This window comes from Vombatus ursinus, unplaced genomic scaffold, assembly GCF_900497805.2.
Source record: "Vombatus ursinus unplaced genomic scaffold, bare-nosed wombat genome assembly UNPS02014158.1, whole genome shotgun sequence".
Lineage (NCBI taxonomy): Eukaryota > Metazoa > Chordata > Mammalia > Diprotodontia > Vombatidae > Vombatus > Vombatus ursinus.
This window is the reverse complement of record NW_020953936.1, coordinates 4,863,102-4,880,070: the sequence shown is the minus strand read 5'-3', so window position 1 is coordinate 4,880,070 and position 16,969 is coordinate 4,863,102. Positions and strand designations below refer to the sequence as shown.

Below are 16,969 nucleotides of genomic sequence, written 5' to 3'. Positions count from 1 at the left end.
AATAACTGAATACCAGATAAAACTGAATCTCTTCTTTGGGGCCAAGCTTGTTCTTTATAATTTCATAACATTCAGTTTCTCTTCTCCTGAAGAGAAAAAGATCTGAAGTTTAGAAGAAGTGATGTGATTAAAAAGCGCAGCATTATTTAGCACAGCAGCATAGTATTATGGAAAAATTGGTGCGTTATGCATCAGGAGACTTGGGTTCAAGACCAGGCTCTAATCCTTACTACAAGTTTCGACCTTAGGTGGATCACTTACTATCACTTAGTCTCACTTTCTTCATCTACAAATTTTTGGCATAATAATGGCATAATAATACTTGTGCAGAGTTTGCTGTCAGGGGAGAACGGCCCAGATAGCAGAGGAGGAGCAAGCAGTACTGCCCAGGTCCCTTGACTACCCCAACAATGATCTCAGATGAGCGCCAGACCAAAGAGTGATGAAATCTAAACAGAAACCACGGTGGCCACCTTTCCAGCAAAATATCATAAATTTGAACTGTGGGCAGGTGACTAGGACAGAACTGTGTGTGGAACAGCGGTGTGTGGGAATTTTGGAGCCAGATCCTAGGAGCAGAAGACCTGTGGTGCTGTTGTTGCCACTCTAAACCAGAAGAGAGGACCTTTGAGCCAGATCCCACAAGCAGAACACAACCCCAGCACAATGGCGGCTCTGACCTTGGCCAGAAGGAGTACAAATGAGATGGAGATTTGGGAATTTATGATAGATGCTCCTAACTTTGGTATCAACCTTGTATGTTCAAGAGGTTGGAGGCTTCCTGGTTTGGGACCTGGTTACCCAGTGGGAGATGCTTCCTGCTACTATAATGCTTTCTCAAGGTAGAAGATGACCATTGCCAGGAGGTTGAGCCCAGGCCATACTCTAGCTTGCCAGAAGATAGAGATCTTGAGTCATTTACTCAGATAGTGCAGAGGCATGGTAAAGATGAAAAGCTTGTCCAGTAGTTCCAAAAAGTGTTAAGTATCAGCTTCTCAGAGCTACCATGTCTTATCTGATTCCTCATTTCACTCCTGTAGGAACTCTTTTCTTCATTCTCCAGTGAGTTCTTCCTGGAACCTCCATATTAGGGAAGGGCCCAGGACAGCCATCCCTCATTCTTTGTACTTAATCACCATCCCCCCCCATTATGGATTCTTCCTCCTACTTCTTTCTCCTCTCCTTTTCAACTCCCCTTTTATGTGTTTTCTTTCCTAATTAGAATTTAAACTCCTCAAGGGTAAGGGCTGTCTTCTTCCTTGTATTTGTATACCCAAAACTTAACACAGCGCCTGGTCCAAGTTGTTGTTCAGTCATTCAGTTGTATCTGACTCTTTGAGACCCTGTACTGCCCTTGGGTTTTTCTTGGTAAAGATACTAGAGTGGTTTGCCATTTCGTTCTCCAGGGGGTTAAAGCAAACAGAAGTTAAGTGATTTGCCCAGGGTCACACAGCTATTTAGCATCTGAGGCTGGATTTGAACTCAGGTCTGTTTGACTGGGCCTGGGCTCAGCACTTTATCTACTGAGATACTTTGTTGCCTTACTATGTATCTGGCACATAGTAATCTCTTAATAAATGCTTGTTGACTAACTGTTAGACTGACTAATATAACTTTTTCCCCCACCTCCAATGAGGACATTTTATATGAAGGAGATGAGATCAGTGATGCTTAGGTCCAGCCTTCTCCCTGCCCCCTCACTGGTGACTCTCTACACCTATAGCAGCAGTTACTATAGTTTAAGGCAGAGTTGTAGAAAGAAACCTAGTCTAGAGGTTTAATTACTGCTTACTATTACCTCTGCCAGTCACTAACTGTGCGATGCTGACCCCGGGCCAGCTACTCATCCTCTTGGCCTCAGTTTCCTTCCACTTTTGTAAAATGAGCTGGGTGAGACTAGATAATCTCCTATATCATCTTGTAAACTGATAAAAAAAAACAAAAACTCAGTGAGAAGGGTATTCTTCCTGACTAGCCACGAAGCAAATCAGCTTTTCTTCCCACTTCAAACTCTCGACTTTCCCTTGAGCTTTTGTTGATCAAGAACATTTGGAATTTCATTTTTGAAACAAAAGAAGCAAACACATCATAGTTCTCTCATTTCCCTCTTTTGATGCTGTGGCTTCAAATAAACAACTCTTTATTACTTGTGAAGAATCACCCGGGTTCATCTTCTGCTTCTCACAATGTATCTGACTGCCCGCTCTTGGTCTCTGTCTATGGCTACACACAACACAACAAATGATACTCACACACAGTTGCCACACCGTTTTCAAAACCAAGGCCTATAAATCCATGTCCTCAGTATTTCCCAGCTTTTTACTAAGCCTCATGCCCTCCGTGCTATGATTTACCTTGAGAAGAGCATAGTGTATGCCCTTGGTAGCTAGGACTGCTGCAGACAGGTAGTCAAGTCACTTCACTCATGTCTGACTCTCTGTGACCCTATATGGGTTTTCTTGGCAAAGATACTGGAGTAGTTTGTCATTGCCTTCTCCAGTTCATTTTACAGATGAGGAAACTGAGGCAAACAGGGTTAAGTGATTTGCCCAGGGTCATACTGCTAGTAAGCATCTGAAGCTAAATTGGAACTCAGGTCCTTCTGACTCCAGGGCCAGCACTCTTAAATGTATTCAAATACAGAATTGGACAAAGATAAAATCATAAGGTTAAATTAAAATTAAGAAGTCATCTAATCATGCTCCTATTTCAAAGTTGGGAGGCAACAACCTTAAATATAAAGGGCTCATTTCCATTTCTTCAGTATCCCTTGGGAGCAATATTCTCCAACCTATACCAATGCCTAACAACTTTGGTAGGTTTCAAATTATGTCACAATATTCATACTTGGATGTGATGAAACCATTTTAAATCTGTTTAAAAATCTGGTTGAGCTTTATTTAAAAGGGTTTTTTAAAATTGCATTTGGAAAAGAAGATAGCTCCTTCTGTTGTTCAGTCATATCCGACTCTCCATGGCCCCATTTTGGGGTTTTCCTGGCAAAGGTGCTGGAGTGGTTTGCCATTTCCTTCTCCAGTTCATTTTACAGATAAGGAAACTGAGGCAAACAGGGTTAAGTGACTTGCCCAGGGTCACACAGGTAGTAAGAGTCTTGGGTCAGATTTGAACTCAGAAAGATGAATCTTCCTGACTCCAAGCCCAGTGCTCTATCCACTACACCACCTAGCTTCCCTGTTCCTTTAACAAACATAATATAAAATGGTCAATTAAGTCATTATTATGACTTAAGAAGTCATTATTTGTGGAAGAGGCCAATCAGTTGGTCAAAAATATTTATTAAGCCCTACATGCCAGGCATTGTGCAAAGCACAAAGTACAAAGAAAGGTAAAAAACAGTCCCTGTTCTCAAGAAGGTCATAATCTAATAAGGGAACAACATGTAAATAACCATGTACAAGCAAGACAAATACAGGATAAATTGGAGATAATCTCAGAGGGAAGGCAGCAGCAGTAAGGGGTGTAGAGGAAAGTTTCTTGGAAAAGATGAGACTTTAACTGAGACTTGAAAAAAGCCAGAAAAGCTAGGAGGTGATGAGGAGGAGGATGAGAGCTCCAGGTGCAGAGAACTTCCAGCAAAAATATACAAAGTCAGGAAATGTTGTGTTTAGTGTGAAGAAGAATAAGCAGGTTAATGTATATTTATCCCTTCCACATCTTAGGAGTTAGGGGCACAGCACCTCTGTGATCTAAAAAATCCCTGTAAAATGTTTTGGTCCTCCCTTTATGCCAGAGAAGTCTGAATTTCTCCTTTTTCTTTTATGGGGTGTTTACAGTACTTTATTGTAAAATTTGGGTTGACATTGTACAATACTATGCAGATATTTCATGCATTTCTGAGTTGTCTGCTAGCCTTCACATGTTACCTGCAGCTTCTGCAAGACTGCCCCAAAATTCCCATTTAATTTCTTATGCTGACCCATGACATATCGAAACAGTGATGGGGAAAGTTGAGATGTGGAAGGGATAACAGTACAGAGTACTTGAAGGGGAATAAGATCTAAGAAGACTGGAAAGAAGGAAGGGGCCAGGTTATAAAGGGCTTTAAAGGCCAAACGGAAGATTTTATATTTGATCCTGGAGGTGAGAGGAACTACTGGAATTTATTGAATAGGTTTTGAATAGATCTATTTATTGAATAGAATTTATTGAATAAGATGATTAGATTTGCTCTTAAGGAAAATCATTTTGACAGCTGAGAGGAGAACGGATTGGGATGGGGAAAGACTTGAGGCAAGGGCGTCAGCCGGCAGCCTATTGCAGTAATGTAGCCATGAGGACATGCCTGAACAAGAGGACATGAGAGCCTGCCCCAGGGTGGAAGCAGTATTCGAGTAAAGAAGGAGAGATGTCACAAAGGCAGAGAAACGACAGGTTTTGACAACCGATGGGAGACAGAGAGTGAGAGAGTGAACAGATGGGGACAGGAGGAATTTAGAGGAATTCTAAAGTTAAAAAACAAACTCATAGCTGAAGATGGGTGTTTCCAGCTATAGAGAGCCTTAGATAGAATGAGTGATAGAGAATTGAGTCTCAGCTTAGAGGGAGGATATCAGGACTCCTCTCCCCACTTGTAGGGAGATGATATAAAACACTACCAGGGAATAGCACATTTTGTAGCTGATCCAGAGGCAAACAGGGAGGACAAACAACAACAGCAATTTCTTTAATTAACTTAAACAGGCTCAGCAAGGAAATAACATACCTCTGGCTGGGGCAAAGAAAAACCCTCGTCACGCTGAAAGCTGAGGACCAGTTTCCAAGCCAGGTTGTGAATTCACAGCTGGCTTGAGTTCAAGAGCCTGACTCTAAAATAATGATGCAGTGTGAGTACAAAAGAAGGGTGGTGATCTGACCAGCCTTGGATTGACTTAAGAATGACTTAGGAATCAGTGAGGGACCTGAGTTCAAATGTGGCCTCAGACACTTGATACTTACTAGCTGTGTGACCTGGGCAAGTCACTTAACCCCAATTGCCTAAAAAAAAAAAATCAAGAATCAGTGAGAAAGGGACTAAATTTTACCAAAGTTTCTGTTTTCTTTCAAAGACCATTCTATACAGCACACATTACCATTGAGCTTAGTGCTTGGTAGTCTTGTTGTAACACTGGATTTGTAACCTAGGTTTGAATCCTGGCTCAGCTGCTTATCCAACTAGACTGTGCTGGAGCCAGCTCAAACAAGTTCACAAGAGCTGATTGCTAAAATTTCAGAATGAGTATTTATACCTCACAAATAAACAAACACTAAAAATCAGGGCTTTTAATGTTTTTTTTTTCCTTGGTTGATTTCCAGACTTAAGAAAGCGATGGAGAAAATGTCAATAATGCAGATTAAATTTAAAGTGTGTCATACATTCCCTGCCCACTCCCTACCACCAGCCAGTTGTTAAACATTTACTAGCACATTCTCGCTGTATGTTGGGCAAATCATTTGACCTCTCTAGGGTTTTGTTTCCTCATCTGTAATAAAAAGGGGTTAAAACTAGATGATCTCTAAGTTCCCTTCCAGAAAAAAAAATCATTTGATCCACTCGGATCCTCTAACTTGAAATTTTAATGTCCAGGACAAACAACATTCATGGGGTAAGCAGCAGAGCAGCAACCTTAAAAATCACGCAAGAAGTAATTAAGACAAAATCACTTGAACAGGAGAGAGAATTAGTTACAGATGGCTTACAGATAGATGTTATTAATAATGAAAAATATCTATTAGTTTCCTCTTTCGGTGAATTATTTTTCTAACAACAGGCTAAACTCAACTGTTTTTAAGCTACTGAGGGAGTGTATGTCCTGTCAACATGTACATGTATCATTTTTAAAGTACACAACCTTTCAAATACATTATGTAATATTTTTGCTTATTTTAAACTAACATTGTCCTTCAGTCGTGTCCAACTCTTCATGACCCCATTTGGGGTTTTCTTGGCAAAGATACTGGAGTGGTTTGCCATTTCTTCTTCAGTTTATTTAACAAATGAGGAAACTGAAGCAAACAAGGTCAAGTGACTTGCCCAGGGTAACACAGCTAGGAAGTATCTAAGGCCAGATTTGAACTCAGGAAGATGAGTATTCATGACCCCAAGTCTGGCATTTATCCACTATGCCCCCTTAAACTTTAGTAGCCTAGCACAAAACCCAATCACCCCACCTAGTTGTACCTATAAAGCCAGTCATCCCAATGGTTTATAATTAAAAGTTCACAGAATCTCCAAAATCTTAAAGTAAACATAAATCTAAATATGGCAAATAGGATTTTTGTGTACCTTTGCTGCTAACTAACTGATTAAATAGTGGAAAAGAAAAACAATGACAGGCAAAAATCTTTGAAATTTACAGAAAACTGAAATTTTCATCAATGAAAGCAAAGCATTAGCTTCTGGAAAATACAGATGTATTCCTCTTTTCATTCCCAAACAACAAATGTTTTAGTTGCTTAGATCTGACAGTTTTGTTAAAACACACACGCACACACAAACAACGCAAAACTAACTTATTAATAGATTACTCACATCAGGGTCTAGTTCTTCCAATTCATTTTCTAGTGTCCTAAGCTCATCTTCTGTTAACGCTCCTAGGATTTTATCTTCATCCAGATCCCGGTATTTTTCTAGTTCTCGTCTGTATGACATTTTGAAACCTTTTTTGTGGTCTGCACTGAATTATGACCTATAATAAAAAGGCAATGATTCAATTCAACAAGCATTTATTAATTACATGCTAGGCACCTTAGGGCACAAAGAGCAAAAGCAAAAAGCTTTAAAAAGATAAATAAGAGATCATGGCTCCTTTGACTATACTGTTATCCTTTTAGAAATGAAAATGTTTGCATTCATTAAGTAGCATCTGTACATATTTTTACAAGTACAATGGAGCGGTAATAACCTCATTACAGCCAAGCTAGCTGTGTTGTCTTGTAGAATTTCTTAGGGAATTTGCTGTAATGACTAGATACTTTTACAACTATCAATTGTTTGTAAGTGAGTACTTAAGTTGTTACTGTTATTGTTTAGTCCTGTCCTGCTCTCCATGACCCGATTTTGGGGTTTTCTTACCAGAGATACAGGAGTGATTTGCCATTTCCTTCTCCAGCTCATTTTACAGATGAGGAAATTGAGGCAAACAAGATTAAGTGACTTGCTCAGGGTCACACAGCTAGAAAGTGTTGGAGGTCACATTTGAACTCAGGGTCTTCTTGACTCCAGACCCAGCACACTATGCATTGCATCACTTAGCTGCCCTCCTGAGTACTCATAGGATCACAGATTTAGAACTGGAAATTGACCTAACCTCACTTCATAGATAAGGAACTGAGGCCCAGAGAGGTTAATTAAGTTGTCCAATATCCCACAGGTAGTAAGTAATACAGCTGGTATTTGAATCCAGTTTTTCTAATATCAAATCCCACACTTTCTACTGTACTACTCTTAAAGACTTCTACCAACTTGCGGGAATCTGAAAAAAACTTGATCTCCTAACTAGATTAAACATATTACTCCAATATCATCTAGCTTCCACTTTTGAGCTCTCAGCAAATCCTTCCTTCACAGATAAGGTAAAGGTAAATTTCATCCCAACCCCTTTCTAAATTGTTGTAAATTGTGAATTCATTAGATGTCCTTATATATTATATGTAACAAATTATAATGCTATACTATACCTTTATTTATAGTTATATAAATTATATATTTTATGTATAATATTTTATATAATATTGATATATTTTTATACAAGCATTCTGAACTGCATTAGGAAAAACAAGATTGAGCTCTGGACTGTACATTCTTTTTATATGTAATTATATAAACATTTTAAATTTATTGATTTATTTTGATTTATCAACAATCACTTTCATAAGCTTTTGAGTTTTAAATTTTTCTCCCCCTCCCTCTCCACCTTCCTCACCAAGATGGTGCACAATCTGACATAGGCTATACATATACATTCCTATTAAACATATTTTCCCATTAGTGATGTTGTAAGTAAGAATTAGAACCAATAGGAGGAATCACCAGAAAGAGGAATCAAAACAAAACAGAAGAAAAAAAAATAGCAAATGGTATGCTTCGATCTGCATTCAAACTCCATAGTTCTTTCTTTGAATGTGGATAGCATTTTCCATCATGAGGCCTTTGGAGACGTCTTATATCCTTGCATTGCTTAGAAGGGTTAAGTCTATCAATATTAGTCATTGCACAATGCGGCTGTTACTGTGTACAACATTCTCCTGGTTCTGCTTGCTTCACTTAGCATCAGACCATACAAGTCTTTCCAGGTTTTTCTGAAGTCTGCCTGCTCATCATTTCTTATATAGCAGAGTAGTATTCCATTACATTCATATACCACAACTTGTTCAGCCATTCCCCAGTTGATGCCCAATTCTTTGCCACCACAAAAAGAGCTGCTATAAATATTTTTGTACATGTGAGTCCTTTTCCCATTTGTATGATCTCTTTGGGATACAGCCCTAGAAGTGCTATTGCTGGGTCAAAGGGCAGGCACATTTTTATAGCCCTTTGCACATAGTTCCAAATTGCTCTCCAAAATGGTTGGATCATTTTACAACTCCACCAATAATGCATTAGTGTTCCAATTTTCCCAAATCTTCTCCAACATTTATCATTTTCCTGTTTTGTTATGTTGGCCAATTTGTTAGGTATGATGTGGGACCTCAGAGTTGTTTTGATTTCCATTTCTCTAATCATTAGTGATTTAGAGCACTTTTTCATATGACTATAGATGGCTTTAATTTCTTCATCCAAGAACTGCCTGTTCATATCTTTTGACCACTTATCAATTGGGGAAGGACTTGTATTCTTATAAATTTGACTTAATTCTCTACATATTTTAGAAATGAGGTCTTTATCAGAGACACAGGTTGTAAAAATTCTTTCCCAATTTTTGGTTGCATTGACTTTGTGCAAAACTTTTCAACTTAATGTAATCAAAGTTATCCATTTTGTATTTCATAATGTTCTCTATCCCCTGTTTGGTCATGAATTCTTCTGTTCTCCATAAATCTGATAGGTAAACTATTCCTTGCTCTCCCAGTTTGCTTACACCCATTTTGACTTTATTTTGGTATATGGTGGGAGATTTTGGTCTATGCCTAGTTTCTGTCACACTTTTTTTTTTTTGGCAATTGGGGTTAAGTGACTTGAACAGGGTCACACAGTTAGTAAGTGTCAAGTGTTTGGTCTGAGGCCAGATTTGAACTCAGGTCCTCCTGACTTCAGGGCCGGTACTCTATCCACTGCGCCACCTAGCTGCCCCCTCTGCCATACTCTTTTCCAGTTTTCCCAGCAGTTTTTATCAAATAGTGAGTTCTTATCCCAGAAGCTGGGGTCTTTGGGTTTATCAAATAATAGATTACTATAGTCATTGACTACTGTGTCTTACATACCTAACCTATTCAACTGATCCACCACTGGACTGTACATTCTTGAGAAAACAATTCACAATGATTTAAGTTTAACGTGTGACCATCCCAGGTTAAAGGAACTGCCCAAATCAATTAGAAATGTAGTAAAAGTCAGTAACTGCAAACTACATGCAAAAGCTAACAGACAACAGAAAAAGTTGAGCAACTCAGAAATGCATAAACTATATGTATCATATTGTATAATATCAACCCAAATTTTACAATAAGACACTGTAAACAATGCGCAAAAGAAAAAGAAAAAAATTCAGACTTCTCTGGTACAAAGGGAGGGTCAGAATAATTTTTATGTGGATTTTCCAGATCTCGGGAGTGCTAGGCCCCTTACCCCCATGGTGTGGAAGAGATAACTATACAATTACCTCTCTAAATGTTTTTTAATTTTAATTTTAAATTAAACTTAAATTTTTTAAAAAGTTATTTAAGTTAATTTTAAATTATTATTATTCTTTAGTTAAACACCAAGTATCTATTATGTGCAAGCTAATTTGTAGAGAAACTGAAAAAGGGTAGGGATTTAGCAGGTAATAATAGGATCAGAGACTGAGAATAAGAAGGGACCTTAGAACATAGACTCTAACCCCCTTACTCTACGAGTGAGAAAACTGACTTTTGCAAGAGGACAAATTTCTTAAACATAATTTTAAAAATACAAACACACAAATGTTCCTGAAGATAATGGAATGACATTGCACATTGGGACCTCTTCACAGGGCTCTGTGTTGGGTTTGCTTACTTGACATGAGATCAAACAGTCTCCTAGCTCCAAATGAAAAAGAGGGGAAGGAGAGAAGGAGGAAAGCGAATAGAAGGGGAGAGAAGAGGAAAGAGGGAGGGAGAGGGAGAGGGGAGGCAGAGAAGAAAATCAAACAATGTGTCAAGCAGCCGTACTGTCAGAAAAAAGGTGTTTTCTAAAATAATTCCTAAAAAAGAGACTTCTACCAGAAAGTACAGAGAAGCAAGACATCTTTGAAAGCTACAGCTTGAACTTATTACATGCTTTATAAGAAAAACAAGCAATGCATAATCGATAGCTGCAGTTTTGTGTACAATCTTCTCTATTTGCTCTACTATACATGTGGAAATATCCATTTTCTTTATTGTTTTTTAAGTTCAAAATAAAAATACATTTTGAAAAGAGAGACTTTCTGATATATGGAAATCAGAAAAAAAAAAGGGGGTATGGTGTCCTATGAGGGACAGAAGCAAGTAACGGTCGGGTGCTATTCCGCTCAGTCCTGCCATTGTCTATATAAGGAAAGTGTTGGTGGATGATAAGCTGTTAGTATGCTCTAAACTGGCCTGTGTCATTCTGCAGTGACAGAATGAAGAGGACTGAAACTGTGAGAGAGTGCGCCCTGACAAAAGTAGCCTGCGACAGTCATAACCCTGTCAGGGAGGCTGAAGCCCCTTTCTCCTTCTGTGTTCTCTATGCCTGGTTGGGATGTTCCCCTGCGGGAGACATCCTCAGGGGCAGAGTCCTGTGCGTGGGCAGATATTCCCTGAACTATAGGTATACATGCACCACTTCTCCTATTTGGTTGGGCCAACAAGGAACCAGGGCAGGAATTCAGACAGAACAGATACCAGAGGGAGCCAATACATGCTCAAATACTCATAGAAAGGAAACTGTTGCTTGTCTAAAATTTCCTACTGAAGTCTTCCTCCTTCCCATTGAAGATGTGCATTCTTCAGAGGTAGCAACTTTTGACAACTTCATAGAATACTTAGGTATACAAGGTATAACAATAACTCATATTTGTATAACACTTAGAGGTTTATAAAGCAGATTCTTCATATTACTCTTGTATAGTAAGTAGAACAATATTTTGGAAATAAGAAACCTCTTATAGATTAAAGGTGCAGCTAGGTGGCAAAGTAGATAGAGTGCCAGGCCTGGAATCAGGAAGACTCATCTTCCTGAGTTCAGATTTAGCCTCAGACACTTACTAGCCATGTGACCCTGGGCAAGTCACTGAACCTTGTTTGCCTCAGTTTCTTCATCAGTAAAATGAGCTGGAGAAGGAAATGGCAAACCACTCTAGTATCTTTGCCAGTTTGTCACTGAGAGTTGTACTGAAATGACTGAACAATGATAGAGCAAAGAGGTTAAATGACTGAACGTAAAACAAACAAACAAAAGAACTAATAAGTACTAGAGCCTAGAAACAAATCCAGATACTTTATAATTGTTATTAGATTTTGGCTAAGATGGTAATCTTCTTATAATTATTAATCATGGTATAATAGGCAGGATACTATAAAGAATAATGTTAGTCATAAAAAATTCAAAATAAATGAAATCGTGCATATTGTGCATGCAATGACAGGTCTGTCAAAGTAGTTGATTGATTAAATAATATGATTCAAGGTGACTAGTAAGATTTTAATTCTGTCTCCCATCAAATCCTTCTCCACCTTTTGGTTGATGTGAAAAATGTTATAAACATACACATAATGCCAGTATTTAACGATGGTATTTTCATCAACATTTCTGGTTAAAGGCAGGGATTTCAGAAGAGAAGGGAGTTTGGGGAAGTAAAGAGTTAGTTAAAAATACGGTGTCAGACAGCAAGAAAATATCCATATACATTAAAATTTTCATGGCTACATTATCTACGATAACAAAAAAGCTGGAAACAAAGTGTATGCTCTCCCCATTAGGGAAGGGCTGAATACATTACAGAGTATATTTATAATGGAATATTACTGCATAATAAAAATATTAGTAATTCAGAGAAACATAGGAATGAGTGAAATGATATAGTACAGAAAACAAAACCAAAAGAGCAATATAAAATCACTAAAGCAATATAAATAAAGTCCAAATGGAAAGGCAATAAAATTCTGACCAAGTATAATGCCCCACTGACAAATTTAAAGAATGCACCCTTTCATTTAATAATTGAAAATCTAACTGTGTTTTAGGGGGAATGTACTTTGTAAAGGATTTGTCTGGGCATTTGTTGAAAAATACCTAGTGTGTTAAAACAAAATATGTCAATAATTTGGAAAATAACAGTAAGAAAAGAAAAATAAACAGATGGTTTGATGGTTTCAGAGAATAGATTTGATTTTTCTGAACCAGTATTTAAGATGAAAGAATTATGTGCAATTCTTCCTAATTCTTGTTAATAGCTCTTCATTCTGTATTGCATGATACGTAACCTAGATTTGGGGAGAGTGGATTCCAAAGAATTCAAATAAAGCATAGGATCCCATGACCTAAAATTCTACATGAGACAACCACTATAGGGTACTTTCGAGAATCAAACTCTGATAACACAAATACAAATCATCTCAAAAAGGAAGGAAAGGGAGAGATGTCTAGGTACAAATACTCAAAATAGGAAATACAATAACCAATGTAAATCTAAATAAATATATATGTATATTATATATGGTATGCAAGTATGTTTGCATGTGTGTGTTTGTGTGTATTTTATATTCTCATGCACCTGTGTCCTCCCTGGGCCCATTTGCTTAACTTACATGGCCACTAGCAGATTGGATTTCCAGAGGGTCCCTGTTACTATTCACATGGTTCTAGGGATAATCCTGTGGATTGCTGTCATCTTAAACACTTGCTCACGAGTTCCTACCGGTGTTCTTCCTCTTAATCAGCCAGTAGACTCAGTTCTTTAGCAAAGACATTTATTCAATTGGCATAGCAAGGACAATAATTACACAGCATTTCCCCAAACATCAGGGGCAAGTTCTCCTACAAACTTGACAGAAGTCCAGGAGAGGGGAAGAGTAGACATAAATTTAAAGTAAAATGGTAGTGAGGCCCCTGTGTAAGAAACACACGTAGCCAAGGCAACTCACAACTCTGGGACTATGGGGCTTCCATGTCCTTTCTCTCCCTTAAAGGTCTTGGCAAAATTCATTATAAATCCCTCTGTTCAGCTGGGCTAAACCTTCAAGGGGCTGGCTGTTTTCAGGGTACAGTGTCTACACTGGACAAGTGATTCCACTGACTGAGCTTGATCCCGCTAAAGTGTGGTATGTCAGCTGGACAGGCCAGTCAGGTCAAGCAAGTCATTCAGTGGCTGTGCTGGCTGTTCACCACGTCCTACTGTTGTTGGACTGGGTCAGGCAGGTTGCTCAGTGGCTATTCTAGCTCTTCACCAAGCTTTGCTGTTACTATCTAGGCCAGGAAGCTTGCTCGGCCACTGGCTTCCCAGCATCTCTGCTAGACAAGCCCAGGCTTGCTTTTCAGTGGGCGGCCTTCAGCCACTGGCAGGGCTGAATGGTAATTCATTCTCCTGTTCTGAGTCTTCACTTCTCCTTCTATACCATTTTACTTGGTGATTTCATCAGCTGCCATGGATTCAATGGTCACCTCTGTACAGATTATTCTTACATTTATTTCTCTAGTCCTTATCTTTCTTCTGACCTCTGGACTCTCATTTTCAACTGCCTAATGAACTTCTTGAACTTAATGTCCCACCGACATCTTAAACTCATCATGTCCAAAATTGAACTCATTATCTACATCGTACCCTCAACCTGCCCCTCTTCCTAACTTCCTTTTTACTCTAGAAGGCATCACCATCCTCCCAGTAATCCAGGCTCACAATCTAGGTGTCACCCTTGATTCCTTACTCTCTCTAACAACCCCCACATCCCCACCCCAATATCCAATTTGTTACCAAGGTCTGTGAACTCTACCTTTACAACATGTCATATACACCACCCCCTTTTCTTCTCTGACACTGCTACCACTCTGGCAGACCCTCATTATTTCACTTTGTGGTCTGATGACACTGGCCTCCTTTCTGTCCCTTGCACATTATCTCCCATCTCCTGGCTCCATGCTTTCTAACTGGCTGCCCCATGCCTGGAATTTTCTTGCTCCCCATCTCCTTCTCCTAATTTCCTGGATTTTTTCAGGTCCCACCTTCCGTAAGAAGTGTTTCCAATTTTCTCTTAATTCTAGGATCTTCCTTCTGTTGATCAGCTCCAGTTGATTCTGTGCATATCTTGTTTGTACACAGTTGTTGACATAGTTGTCTCCTCCATTAGACTGTGAGCTACTTGAACATAATTATTTTTTGCATCCTCAGGGTTAGCATAGTACCTGGAAATTAATAGTTGATTAATGAATGCTTGCCAACCTAAGTCAACCACTCGTAGAATTTCAGCAAATTCTTCCTTGCTCAAAGGATCCTTCCTTTCATAAACCAAGATACCAAAGCTTCTCAATTACCATTTTCTTCTTCTGTTTTCTCTACTAAGAATGATCTTCAGAATGTTAAGAACAGTATCCTTAGTTAAGGAGTTCAAGTCAATAGACCTGGACAATTTACATCTGAGGGTACTGAAATATCTTACAGACATGATTACTGAGCTGTCAGTTTTTTTAAAAAAAATTATTATAAACAACTGCCACAGGACTAAAGATGAACAAATGCTTTGCTTTTCAAAAATGGTAGGAGATGAATTGTACAAAATACTGAGCACAGATTTTGACACTGATTCCTGGAAAAAATTGAGAATGAATTATTAAAGAGATGTTTTACAAACACTTAGAGAAATTAGGATGTTTTTTCTTACTTCTGGCAAAGTGGCTAAGTAGGGGGCCATGTCTAAGTCTATTTCCTCTTCATTATCTCAAAACAGTAAGAAGTCTATCAAATGAAGAAAAACAGCAGCAATATAAGAAAAAAGAAAAAGGAAAGAATTCACTACCAGGAAAACTTCACAGAAAAACCCAGCAGAGAGAATGAAAAAGATTAGTAAATAATGGAAAAGAAGATTCAAAACAATGAATAAATATTATGGGATAAAAGAAAATGAGAAGAAACATCCCAAAGACAAGGATGATGATACTTCAGTAACAACAACCAGAATCCTACAAATTATAAATTGCAAGAAACTCCAATGTGGCTTAGCAGCTCCATAAAAGGATTAAAATAACAAACAGAAATAGAAGTTAGAGCATTTATTCAATCAAAAAAAAATTTGTCAAGTACCTATTATGTGCCAGACACTGTCCTTGGCCTTGGGATTAAAAAGACAAAAACAAACTAGTCCATGCCCTTAAGGAACTTGCCTTCTACTGGAATGAAGAATCTAAAAAGAAATATAAGATGAATATTTAAAACAAACGGTAGGAAATCTCACTTCAGCAGTGGTCACTCAAGATAGATTGGCAGACTTGGAAATTAAAAATGCAGAGGAAGGACAAGGAATTTCAGGACAAAATCAGAATACAGCAAAATTGGAAGAACACTTTAGACCCAACAAACAAAAACTCTTGAAAACAGAATTCAGCAAAACAATCTGAGAGCCATCGGTTTCCCATGTGAACACGATAAAGCAAAGCCGGCACAGTATATTTTAAGAAATCATATTAAAAATATTGCTCAGAAGTATTGGAAAAAGTACTGAGGACAAAGTAAGGCCAATAGAATTCACAGGTTTCTGTTAGAAAGGAATACTAAGTTTAACTCCCTGGGAAATCTAGTCACCAAATCACAAAGTTTCAATGTATACAAAGGATCTTGCAAGAGGAAACCCACCATAAAATCAAGGGAAAACAGCCTGAATCATGCAACATAACTCAGTGATTAGGAGAAATGAAAGAAAAAAATTGGACATGATATTATGAAAAGCCCAGACTTTGGTTTGTACCACACAATAACATATTCTAAGCACCCTGATATAACCTTCCATGAGGAAAAACAAAATATGGATTTTCAGCCTGTTGGAGAATGTCCAGATTATTTCCCTATATAGATTACAATTTCTTGTGGGTAAGGAGTATTTAATTTTGTGTTTGTGTCCCCAGTGCCTCACAGAATGGTCTGGCACATAGTAGGCTTATTGATTGATGATATAGATGATGGACCAACAAAAGAGACTGAAAAGAAGTAGCCAGACAGGTAGTAAAAGACTCAGGAGAGAACCGTGTCACAAAACTCCAGAGAGAAGCAAATATGTAGGAAAGGGCAGTCACCAGTGTCAAATAATACAAAGAGGTCAAGAGGGATGAGGACCGGAAAAAAAACAACACATCAGATCTTACATCTGAGACATCGTTGGTAACTGGAAAGAATAGTTTCAGTTGGGTAATGAGTTCAGAAGCTGGATTTCAAAGGGCTAAAATGTCAATGAAAGGAGAAGAATTGGAAGTAGTGGAGATAGACTTTTTCTAGACCTTTGACTGAGAAAGGGAAGGGAAATATAGGACCTTCACTTGAAGGGATAGAAGAATAGAAGGAATTAGACACATCTGTAGGCAGCAGAGAAGGAGCCAGTAGATTTGGTTTTTTTTTTTCTCTTTTTTTTTGGGGTTAGGCAATGGGGTTAAGTGACTTGCCCAGAGTCACACAGCTAGTAAGTGTTATGTGTCTGAGGCTGGATTTGAACTCAGGTCCTCCTGAATCTAAGGTCAGTCCTCTATCCACTACACCACCTAGCTGCCCCAAACCAATAGATTTGGAAAAATTGAAGATAGAGAGGTGATTGAGGGGACAATATGCTAGAGGAGACAAGTGGGGACAGG

At 38.4% G+C, this 16,969-nt stretch overlaps 1 protein-coding gene across 2 annotated transcripts in view; it reads right to left on the bottom strand.

Annotated features, from left to right (window-relative positions):
* TMOD1 (tropomodulin 1) overlaps window positions 1-16,969 on the bottom strand; it is a 136,200-nt gene that overhangs the window by 72,759 nt on the left and 46,472 nt on the right. For both annotated transcript variants that reach the window (XM_027859020.1, XM_027859021.1), the window contains exon 2: window positions 6,530-6,686. In XM_027859020.1, coding sequence (XP_027714821.1) covers window positions 6,530-6,649 — 120 coding nt within the window. In that variant the 5' untranslated portion in view covers window positions 6,650-6,686. The remainder of the gene's footprint in view (window positions 1-6,529; window positions 6,687-16,969) is intronic.